The sequence below is a fragment of the Tachypleus tridentatus genome, chromosome 6 (genome assembly GCF_004210375.1).
Source record: "Tachypleus tridentatus isolate NWPU-2018 chromosome 6, ASM421037v1, whole genome shotgun sequence".
NCBI lineage: Eukaryota > Metazoa > Arthropoda > Merostomata > Xiphosura > Limulidae > Tachypleus > Tachypleus tridentatus.
Genome location: NC_134830.1, coordinates 43,236,374 through 43,248,812, shown reverse-complemented (window position 1 = coordinate 43,248,812; position 12,439 = coordinate 43,236,374). Strand labels below are relative to the sequence as shown.

General features: G+C 35.2%; 1 protein-coding gene across 1 annotated transcript in view; it reads left to right on the top strand.

The window, feature by feature from the left end:
- Positions 1–6,368: 6,368 nt before the first annotated feature.
- The window catches only part of LOC143252345 (BCL11 transcription factor A-like), an 83,170-nt gene continuing 77,099 nt past the window's right edge, over positions 6,369–12,439 (top strand). Inside the window, exon 1 of the mRNA XM_076504331.1 lies at positions 6,369–7,999. Within this exon, the coding sequence (XP_076360446.1) occupies positions 7,951–7,999 (49 nt within the window). The 5' untranslated portion in view covers positions 6,369–7,950. The remainder of the gene's footprint in view (positions 8,000–12,439) is intronic.

The window sequence follows — 12,439 nt, the reverse complement described above, 5'->3', positions numbered from 1 at the left end:
TTTTAATGTATTGTCTAGCTAGGGTATTTGTTTATTCGTATAACCCATGCCTACCACGATTTTTACAGCTGAACCACTGAAAGAGAAGAGAGTAATCATTATGGTAAGCCAGCAAGAGTTAAATTTACTTTAATTGGTTTATGAAGTCCTTGAATAATTAAACGAAAATCTCTTATTTTTGCGTGTAGTTTAAAAATAAAACAAAACATTTCCTTTACTGCTACCATATAAACAAACCCGGCGAAGTACACTGATTAACACATTACTATGATTTTGCTCGTTTACCGAACACCCTTGAGAATTTGATCACTGACTCCGTTAAAATATAGTTAATTTTTAATATAAGCGATTAACAAAAGAAAAACAACCTTGGTATGAGAGTATATAATATTTTGTTTAATTGTGGGTGATAGTATTGAGGAAATATCAGATTTTGCGTTACGTGCGAACCTCTGAATCTAACTGATATGCGAACTCTGAATCTGACTGATATTTTGAAGTTTCACGACACTTCGTAAGAAACTTGGGTTTAAACACTCAGGAATAAAATCTGGAAAATTCAAATATACTCATTCGTACGTTACAGCTGCTCCACGCTAGTACAACACTGAAATCAGGGTTTCGATTCCCCTCGGTGGGCTCAGCAGATAGCCCAATGTGGCTTTGTTATAAGAAAACACACACACACGTTGTAACTACTGATAAAAAAAAGTTACCCCCATCAGTAACACTCGCCGCCTACACAAAATCCACTTAACCGAATACAGAGATTGCTTTTCATATTTATAAAACACGCTCCCAGACCAAAATTCGGAGCGCTTTCTGCGACATATTGCAGCCTCGAACCTTGACCTTTTTACAGTTTAACACACTAACCGCTAAACCAAGCCAACCCCATAGTAAATCTAGCGGTCCTGTAATCCAGGAGAAAATTTACAAACAAAATCCTAAAAATATTCATTCAGATTCATCGTTTTAATTTTTTATTTTTATTTTATGGTGGGTGAGGTTACAGTGCACCCCAATTGATAGAAACAGTTGAATGGAACGTGCTGCGATACCAGTTTTTAAAGCTGAGTTACTTCTTTAGAAACAAAACAGTTGGAAATTTTCCTGTCTCTTACCCCTCTAGATAATTTGTCATGTCTAAATTTAATATTTGCAAATGCACTTATTTCAAAAGCAAAGCGTGCTCTACGGTGGATGATAAAATTATGGCTTTAAAATACGGGAGAAAAAAATATCTTGATCAATCACCAGTCAGTTTCTGTGACAAGAGTGACAGTCAGATTAACTGCCTTTCAAAATAACTCCCACAGTAAGCATTACTTAGAATGGCGATATTTAGTTCTGGAGGTCTAAAAATAAAATTATATATTCATCTTTACACATTTAGTTAGTTTGAACTATTAACTAGTTTATTTCCCACCCTGTTGCAAACCTGTACGTGTAAGAATAGTTATAAGTAGTAAAGGAAACACAAGAAATAAAGGAGGAGAAGGACTATTCCTGATTATATTCCTACAATACTATGAAGAATATTGCACTTATTTGTTTGTTGTTAAGTACAAATCTACACAAGGAGCTAGCTATCTGCGCCGTACCCATCGTCAGGATCGAGCCCCGAATTGTAGAATTGTAAATTCTCAAGCTTATCGCTCAGTTACCTGGAGGATAGGCTGCACACGTCAAACCTTCTATCGCTCGACAGTAGTTCTTCTATGTCCAGGCTCTACCATTGAAACGACATTTTAAGAATGTAAAAATGTAAACAACATGTAAGCAGTAAATTTTATCTCATTTTATTTCACACATTTTAATTATTTTTAATAATGAAAAGAGTCATAGTTGTTTTTTTTTTCTATTTCACGCAAAGCTACACCAGGGCTATTTCCGCTATCCGCCCTAATTTAAAAGTGAAATACTAGAGGGATACCAGCTAATCATTCCCACCCCCCGCCAACTCTTTGGCTACTCTTTGCCAATGAATGGAGGGTTTGACAGTCACATTATAAGGCCCCCACAGCTGAAAGGGCAAGCATATTTGATATGACAAGGATTCGAACCCGTGACTCTCAGATTTCGAGTCGGGCGCTCCAACCACCAACCCGAGCATGCCGAGCCCAACAATTATGTAAAACTCACTTATGCCTTTATTTTTACAATAAAGGCCACTAGATGACACTACCTTACTGTATTTAAGATTGTATGCAGCAAAAGAAGGATCATCATGTGTCTTCCTCATCTAATTATTCTGACGCTTCTTTATTACTTTAAATTTTCATATCTTACACTACAATATATTATCAGATAAATATATTCTCGGTTCCTAAGAATAAATATGTGTGTGTTTAAAAAATGGTAACGTGGTAAGTGATTTTTTATATTCTTATAGAAGGTTTCAAATCATGTGTTGGGAAATTTTCAACTGTCCAATTCCTAGTATATTAGTGAGACATAACACATAAACATTGTTTAACAATTTACCAGTTTCGTCGGTTTCAGCACCACTGTATCAGCAACTTCGCACATGATAATTGATAGTTTTAATTTATTTCATAGTTAAACACAAAGAAACACAACAGGCTATCTGCACTGTACCCATCGCGAGTATCGAAACCCGGTTTTTAGCGACTTTAATTTAATAAATGAAGATAGAAATGCCACGGAGAAAAAGCACGTTTGTTGTTCAAATTCCTCAGTCGGTGACTTCTTAAGCATAACTATACACATCATTGATTTGTCGTGTTTTACCTCAAAGCTAAAAATTGGGCTATTTACTGTGAACTTACAACGCTAGAAACCGGTTTCGATACCCGTGATGGGCAGAACAACGATAGCCCTTTGTGTAGCTTTGTGCTTGACGATAAACAATAACATTCACTACCAGTAATTCATCTCCGCCTTTTAACGTTTTAAGTCCGTAAACGTAACGTTAACCCGCAAGGAACTACAAATATTTAAATATCAGTAATACATACACTATTATGAGTATCAACTGACGTTAGTATGAACATTTGTTTTACTATGTATGTCTAAGGCACAGAGCTTCACCTATCATATAAATATATTAGTCACTTTAATATAAATCTATGTTGGACTTCGAAAGAAAAAATATTTTGTTTGTAGTGCAGCGCAAAACTTCACGATGGGTTGTCTTTGCTCTGCCCACAACGGGTATCGAAACTCGGTTTCTAGCGTTGTGCCGGAGATATACCGCTGTGCCGCTTGATGAATTCAAGTGTATAACATTATTGTAAATTTACACTTTCTATACATACGAGTGTGACCACAGTGACCTTGATATTTTAACTTTAACACTCCTACGAAAAGTGGGGCCTAATAGGCCCCAGAGCAACATGAAAGGTTATTAATATTAGGCTAATAATTTTGTATTTAAATGAAATTGCCATTTAAATCCATTAATGAATGGATTAACGAGATTCCCACTTTCCCTATCTACTATCTAGCGAAACCACAGCCAGGGGAACGGGCTTGGAGAAATCAGGACTAGAAACGTCTTTTCGTAGGAGTGTTAAAGACTCGCTTCTGCTTAGTAGAAACCTCATTTCTTATTCCGAGTATGACAACCCATGGGTTTTGTCTGTCATTGTTCTGAAACAGAGTAATAAATAATAACTACACTTTCAACAATGATTATGTAGGCCAGAAGAACATGGCCTCAACGTGTTTATAAACCCATGTGTCTGTCTGTTTGTGTGATAGTTTTGAAGACTAAAAACACGTTATCACGACATCATCCAGATGGGACAAATATGAAAGTTAAAGAGTAAAACAAAATACATTCGATCAAAAAAACTCTTTGCTAAAGTTCTGCTTCAAAATCTCCGTAATAATATAGCAATATCACTTTTACTATCATGTAATTTTTAAAAATCTCCGTAATAATATAGCAATGTCACTTTTACTATCATGTAATTTTTGTTTCAAATATCGGTTGCCCGTCGTTCTTTTAAATATATGCTATAAAGTAGCCGATCAGTAAATTGTTTTGTATGTTCTGTATAACGATGTGGTTAGGCCGCGGGGACGTTATAATGTAACGGTCACTCCTACTATTCGTTGGTAAAAGAGTAACCGAAGAGTTGGCGGTGGGTGGTGATGACTAGTTAGTTGTCTTCACTGTAGTCTTACACTTTTAAATCAGAGACGGGTAGCGCAGATAACCCTCTTGTAGCATTGGACGAAATTCAACCCTTAAGGGGTTTCATTTACTTTGTAGCATCCTTTTTACTGTCTTCACTGATTAATACTAATAAAAAAATCAACGTAGTTAGTAGGTCAAATGACCCCCAGTTACTCGGCGATACGAGTGTGGGCTTTTAACGCTAAAAACCGCGTTTAGATACCCACGATGGAAACAGTACCGTTAACTCATTCATTGTACAGCCTTGCGCTTAACAACAAACAAACAGAAGTTAAACAAGAAAAGTGACATTGTATCGAAAACTTTGATATAAACATTAACTATAATTTAAAAGAAAAAAATCCAACTTTCTAACATATAACAGTTCGTCGATAAAAATGTTAAAATGTAATAATAATAATAAAACGTTTATATCTTTAAAGCTGTTAACCAATGTCTGAAGATGTTAAACCAATTGATATGTTTCACCTCGACTTAGTTGTCCTTGTCTAAAAGATGAGGAAACATTTCAGTTTTAAGGGGGTATATGGCATATTTGTTACACATTTTATGACGTCGTGCTTTTATTTTAATATGTAGGAACCAATAGGTTACGGACTTGACTGCAAGGTAATTCAAGTCGTTCATGTTTTAATCAAATAGCAATTTTGGTCACAACTCACTAATTTCTGAGGAAATGTTCGTCATAACTCACTAGTTTTGTCTCAGATTTAAATCGCTTTTACCTCATATCACTAGTGTTACCTTAGATTCATTTAAAATTTGGTCTTATCTTATTTGTTTAGCTATAGATTTCTCATCTCTATTTCTAAATTACTAGTTTTGTTTTGATTTTTTTGTGTAACTTCAGTTGAAAATTACTGGATTCTCTCTAGTGTCACAAAACGTAATAGATGATTTTAACTTTGGTGACTTATGTCACGAGTCACTGATTGATGTTTAGATTCGTAAAAATTCACTTTCGAATTATTGTTTATGCTTTAGATTCACGTAAGTTTTGTCATAAAATACTAACTGAAAAGTATTAAATATATTCGGATATTTTAGTTTTTATTGTTTCAGTTATGCTGTCACTGAACGAAACAATGATCTCACGTGGCCTAATCATTTGTGCCGTATACATATGGTAATAAAATACTATAGGGTTTGGTTTGATTTGTTTTGAATTTCGCGGAAAGCTACACAAGAGCTATCTGCGCTAGCCGTCCCTCATTTAGCAGTGTAAGACTAGAGGGAAGGCAGCTAGTCATCACCATCAACTCTTGGGCCACTCTTTTACCTCCAAATAGTGAGATTAACCGTCACATTATAACGCCATCACGGCTGAAAGGGCGAGCATGTTTGTTGCGACAGAAATTCGAACCCGCAACCCTCGGAGTACGAGTCGAGTGCCTTAACCACTATAGGGTTAGTTAAAAATATCATTGATTTATTGTGTATGTCATAGTTTATGATACCCTGATTATTTACTTTCATCAGTGGGAGAAATTTATCTTTACTTTATCCCGATGAAAGAACATTTAGAGGAAGGTTTGTCGTTTCACTAAGAATTTATTTTATTTTACTTATTACACACTTATTTTTACTCTGTTTATTCTGACTTTAAATTTTCGAATTTCAGTCGACTTCAGTTGAAATAATCACGACCTCCAATCTCAGGAAAGACAATATACTTATACAAATAATACAAGGTTTATAAAAATGTATTTCCACGTATAATCCAGAAGATGCGATATTATTTGTTCTCAAAGTTGATTTTATGTGTAATTAATAATTAATTACTCACATTAACAAACACGATTTTGTTAATTGCACAAATATGCTTTTTTTTTTAACTTTTCCTGTTCCGAGTATTATACTCACACTCCATTCATTTGTATGAACTGACGTCATAAACACATGCTGCTTTTTTATTGGTTGATTAATATGTTGAGTGTACATCACGAGCTCTTGGAAAAGAGCTGTAAGATGTAAAGATAGCAGCGACATCTACCACGTGCGCAAATATTAACTTATATTTTGCATTATTACGTATGCACATGCCCTTGTTTGACAGTTTTAAAACACGAAGAACCCACTGTCTTTAACTTCGGAAGTGCTTAATAATATATAATTTTATTTCATTAGTTAAATATTTTCATATTACAAAGATATACTTCAGTGAAATAATCTTTAGTAATTCCATTCTCTATTCAATAACACTTTAAAATACAAAAACAAGTTAAAAATATAGATGTATAACCAGTAACTTTGAATCATAAGATTTTTTTTAATCGGTGTGTGAGGCTTTCTCAATGTATGCCATTAACGAAAAAATCAAATAATCATAAGTGATTATGGATTCTGGGCATTGTTCTGTCCATATTATTATTACGTTCATCAAATTATCTAGTTGCCTGATGTGGTTTGTACCAACCGATGCCTGCATACCAATCAGATTTCAGTGGGCTGACCTTTGGTCTACGTGGCACTCGTGACCACTCCCCTGCGGGCATGACGCGACCAGGCAGGCGCGGCAACATAAGAGTGTGGACAAGCAGGCAACAATATTGCCCTTTAAAACAGTAAAAGCAAGACCTGAGCGCGAACTGAGAGCTGCTGATAACCGTATGGGTTCAGTAAGGAATTTTTGCGAGTGATGAACTTAATAGCCCAGATATGGTCATAACTGTGGAGAAGAACTGAGGAGTTGTGTTGTTTTTTTTTTTTCATTACAGCTTACTTGTGAATTCTGTGGAAAGTCTATGAACCAGGCTTTCATTGTGTTATCAAGTGGACATAGAAAGCGATTTTCAATTACACGTTGAACAATCTGGAACTGCCGGTATCACGGCTGCCAAAATATTTCTCTAAAACCTTTGTTCGCTTGTTTTTCTGCTAATAACTTTCAACAACAGCGACGCACCTTTAAATTATTTTGTGGTCATCCTGCTATACGGTGGACGTCTAAAAACACCCTTTCTCTGCGAATGAGTAGGACAGGATTTCTTGCACTGGCTGTCCAGTTGAAACGTGTTGTTCTAGGGCATTAAAACTGTACCCCAAAAGTCCTAAAAGTTGAACTGTTTGTTTTTCTTTCGGTCCTTTTTCCCATAAAAGGTTAATAAACGTAATTAATTGTGCGCCTCCTTATGATTAAGTCGCCACTACATTGCTTCAGTGGAGAGACATTTGTAACTGCATAAATATGTATATAAAATGTGTGTTTGAATACGCTTATAATTATGTAATATCTTTTCGCGCTTCACCTAGAAACAGTGGTGTATTCTAGAAAACGTTTTTTTTTTTTTCGGATTTTGTACCTCGCCACAACTCCTTGGTTAAGATACCCCCCTACCCCCGTCTCTTCCAGCTACCCCTTCATTTTTCTGGGCAGGCTGCATAAGATGGGTACAGTCATTATCACGAGCAGCGCGCGCCCCAGCAAGGAGAGCAGGATACAGGAAACACAGCAGTGACCACTAACTTACACGTACCTCACACCCCTGCCCTCACTAGCTCAGTCGCTCTCTACGCTGGGCCGCGTGCATGTCGACCTGACTGTGCGAGGCGAGCCGTGTGCATGGATCTAAACTTACCGGGCGCGAAACACACTAACTCTGACCAGCATATATGATATGCAGATAAAGTTATCAGTAAACTGACTTTGGTGACATATAAGCAAGCGCAAAGTGCTAGGGGTTAGATTACCCAGAATGCACTAGTGGCCGCCATACTTGTTGTTCTTTGTATGTCCATGTAGAACTTATCACGCCTTCGTTTTGTGTTTTAAACCAGATGAAATGTCACGGAGGAAGCAGGAACGGCCTCAGCCAAGAAAACTAGTCACTGGTAAGTAAGCATTAATTTCTTAAGTTTAATGTTCTTGGAAATAAGAAAACGTTCTGTTCCTAGAAGATCATAAGACTTTGTGGTCAAGGTTCGTGACCACGTTAGCCAATTATGGCGGGCTTTGTTGGCCGCATTTTTTACAACGAACGCAATCAAACAGTCTTAACGCGTTTACGTAGCTGTATCGTGGCTGAAAAACGATTGGTACATATATAAAAATACAACCGTATATAAAATGATCTACATTTTAATTAAGAAGACCTGTATTATCGTAAAATAACTGTAAAAAAATTATCTACCTCGTTTTTTGTTGTTGTTGTTGTTTTATAGATTTAAAGTACAGTCAATTCTCGAAGGGCTTCTATTTCACGCAGTGCAGCTCATGCAGTCCAACCAGGCCAGGTCAAAATCGGTGAATAGGCCTAACTCTGTCCTACTTTAGGTTTGCACCAGAATGCTTGGGGCAATGTAACTACGGTTTTTAATTCTTCCGTTTTTTCTAACGTGTGCTAACATGGAAAGAAAGGGGACACTGGCCAGTGTGAGTAACCGTGTGAGCACACGTACATTTCACGCGGGTTGAACTCCGTGTCTCTCTCTCTCTGCACGACTTGCTCCTGCGGCGAACCCTGGTTGTGGCAGTAGAGACAGACTCGCTTCACAACCTCGCGGAACTACGCAAGCCGAGCAGCCTTCGTATGGGTTGTTGGTTGTAAACAGGAACCATTGTTTCGTCATGGACTAAAGAACGTAGCAGTGGTGTATGTTACATATACATACGTAGAGCACTCGAGTTCGATTCTCTGCAGGCCTATCTCACAAATCAAAACTATTGATATAAAGTGTAAAATATATATATATATATATGTTGTTCTTCATAAGCATCGACTTTGTTCATTTGTTTTGTTTTTATTTGGAAGAGAAAGTGGAGTGTGTTTAATTATTTTACTGGACTAAAACTATAAATTGCGTCTAATGTTTTATTCATCTCAACCACGTTGTCATCGATAAATTTCTTAAGTCGATTATAGAGATAGCGCGGCAAATTTTAACGTCTAATCTTTGCATTATTCTCGGAATACATATAACAGCCATCGTCAGTATTGTCATCCATGACTTCACGAGGAGAAAAAAATTACACCATAATAAGACCCAGAAAGGACAAACACTATGGTTGTTGTTTTTAACAAAAAAAAGTCAAATTGTTGAGTGATAATTTAAATTTTTATGTACAGTAACGAGGAAAGTTATTTTTGATGAGCTAAGATCGTTAAGTTAATATTATTATAATATATTCAACCAAAAAAATCAACATAATTTTTAGGACCATGACCCTTTCAATAAGTATGGTTGGTTCTGTAGATTCGTTGGTTGAATTTACCACTAACATGAGAAAGTGTTTGATGTTATGAGACAAAACAATTCTGAATACACGAGCTCAATGTTGAGAATACCATTATACACTAGTTGTAATACCACCATTAGAAATTCCGCATAGTAAAACATGTGTTATTTTTTCTGTTTCGTGATACTGACAGGTTAAAAGGACTTTTATAAAAGACGATAACGATTTTTTTTTTTTTGTCTCTGTTGAGTAGAATATAAAAATTCTTTCGCTTTTGTTTGTTTTGGTTTTGGATATTTCTTCAGTTATACGTAGTAGCTCAAGCACTTGTGTTTATATCGTATACTTTTCCACGTATGCAGAGGCCCAGATAAAAGTAACATGCCGCAAGTTTGTTTTTAAGCTATTATACGTTAAAAATTAACCAAAACAAATTAAAATAATTAAGACAGAGTACATTACTTATTAAGATTTTAATATTATATTTTAATACTAAATTCAATTATTGTGGTAAGTTACTTTTACCTCATTCTGTATGTACCTGCTAAAATGAAGTACAGGGTGTTCGGAAAATCACTGTGCACTTATATGTTTATTAACAGATAAAACTGCACAGTGACTTTCCGAACACCCTGTAATTATGAGATTTCTAATTAAAACCAACCTACTTAGTTATTACGTAAAGAACAATAATTGGGTGTTAATTGGTAGTTCCATTAAAACATACATATCAGCATGTATAATTTTTTTCTTACTTAACTTACGTAATCTGTTTTATTATAATACCACTCTGTTCTGTAACTTTAAAGCATCGTAAGCTTTTTAAATTCCATCGTAATAATACGTTACTTTGTGGTGGTTTCGTTTATTTTGTTTAATAATAACATCAATTTATTTACACTGATTTTAAAAACTATTAACCTAAAGTCATATTTTTAAAGTATGAAGTGTTTGTATCCAGTAACTTTGTTGGGTTTTTTTTTTAAGATGGAGGGCGGCGTAAATAAAATATTAAGTAAACAAATCTCGTGACAGTATCTTTATCTAAAGACAGGCAATAAATTAAGTCGTCCATCACATTAGAACATTTCCACGGATATCTCTATAAAAGCAAGCAAACGTGATAATCGTTAATATGCCCTAAAGTAAGAAATATTTTAGTCATGGTAACTGTTGTACTCCCTTCGTTGGTGTCTTTAAGTCTTCTCTTATGTTTTGAACTATTGTGAACTTGCATTTACTGTTTTGAAACATTATACAGAAGCTAAAAACTTGGTCTCCTTGTCTCTCCATCTTCCGCCCATTCATAAATTAAAAACCGGTTTTGACTATATATATGTAAGAACCTTCTGTTTATTACTCTGGATTGTTTTGACTATATATATGTAAGAACCTTCTGTTTATTACTCTGGATTGTTTTGACTATATATATGTAAGAACCTTCTGTTTATTACTCTGGATTGTTTTGACTATATATATGTAAGAACCTTCTGTTTATTACTCTGGATTGTTTTGACTATATATATGTAAGAACCTTCTGTTTATTACTCTGGATTGTTTTGACTATATATATGTAAGAACCTTCTGTTTATTACTCTGGATTGTTTTGACTATATATATGTAAGAACCTTCTGTTTATTACTCTAGATTGTTTTGACTATATATATGTAAGAACCTTCTGTTTATTACTCTGGATTCAGGTCACTCTCGGAATTGTTTACTTCACATACTTTTTTTTTCCAGCTTTGGTTTTGGTTTCTAACTACGCACACACGCACATATATATTGAACCTGTGTTTTGAGCTGTGCTTTCTTCACTTCTGCCTCCGTACAAAATGCAGGAAATCCTTGGCATTAAGGCCCCCCATGGCCAGGTGGGTTAAGGCGTCCGACTCGTAATCTGAGGGTCGCGGGTTCGAATCCCCGTCGCGCCAAATATGCTCGCCCTTTCATCCGTGGAGGCGTTATAATGTTACGGCCAATCCCACCATTCGTTGGTAAGAGTAGCCCAAGAGTTGGCGGTAGGTTGTGATGACTAGCTGCCTTTCCTCTAGTCTTACACTGCTAAATTAGGGATAGCTAACACAGATAGCTCTCGAAATTCAGAAAACAAATAAACCTTGACATTAAAATTTCTCCTTTTACTATTTATTTTTGGAAGGAATAATGTTATCTAAAGAATGGTCCGAGCTTTCAATTTTAAATATTTTTAATATGTGTGTACAAACAAATAATAATCATAAAACAGTACAAAAAATTTAACAAAAATGTTAGCTACAAAATACAAAACACGAGATAAAAACTAACCTAAATTGGATTTCACTCAGTTTATGTCATATGATATATAGGGTTTTCTGACTACAACTCTATTAGTTCGATTGTTTTAACATTCAGGAGGAAGGGTTGTACAAATATTGTAAACGGGGAGAATGTGTTTTATATTTTGCATAAATTGAGGTTAATACGTATCCTAAGGCACGGAATCATGACATTTCAGATACACAACGTGTTATAGGTATAAAAATGTTATGAGTCTTAGTTTGATAAGATAAAAATTACGTGATGAATGTATCTTAATTACTATTTGTAAGTGAGAATAATGTATTTCTCTTGACTGGTCATGTTTGATTGGTCATACAACATAATATACTTAAAGTACTGTAAAGGGTAAACAGGATGATATGTAGGGGTATAAAATTAATAATATTTGGTATTGGTGGTAACAAACCCTAAGTTTTTAATAAGTAGCAGAAATGTTTTCACATACATAACCTCCCAATTCACTTTTACTTTAAGTGCCAGAATGTAATAACAGTTTTTGTTGTTTGCCAACTTTCTTTTTTTTTGGGGGGGGGGAGGTATACATATGCATAGGTAAAGGTGAATTTAACTTGCTGTGTCATTTTTCATGATTTTACTTCAGTGTCATCTCGTATATTAGCCTTGTTTTTAAATTCTCATAGGAATTCTCACTCATTGTAAATCCAGCTTAAGGAACTTTTAGTTCTATTATAAATTTCGTTATTCGTGTTTGTTTATTTAGACAAGTGTTTTTGTTAAATGATGGAGACATTTCGCTATAAAAATGCTCGTTT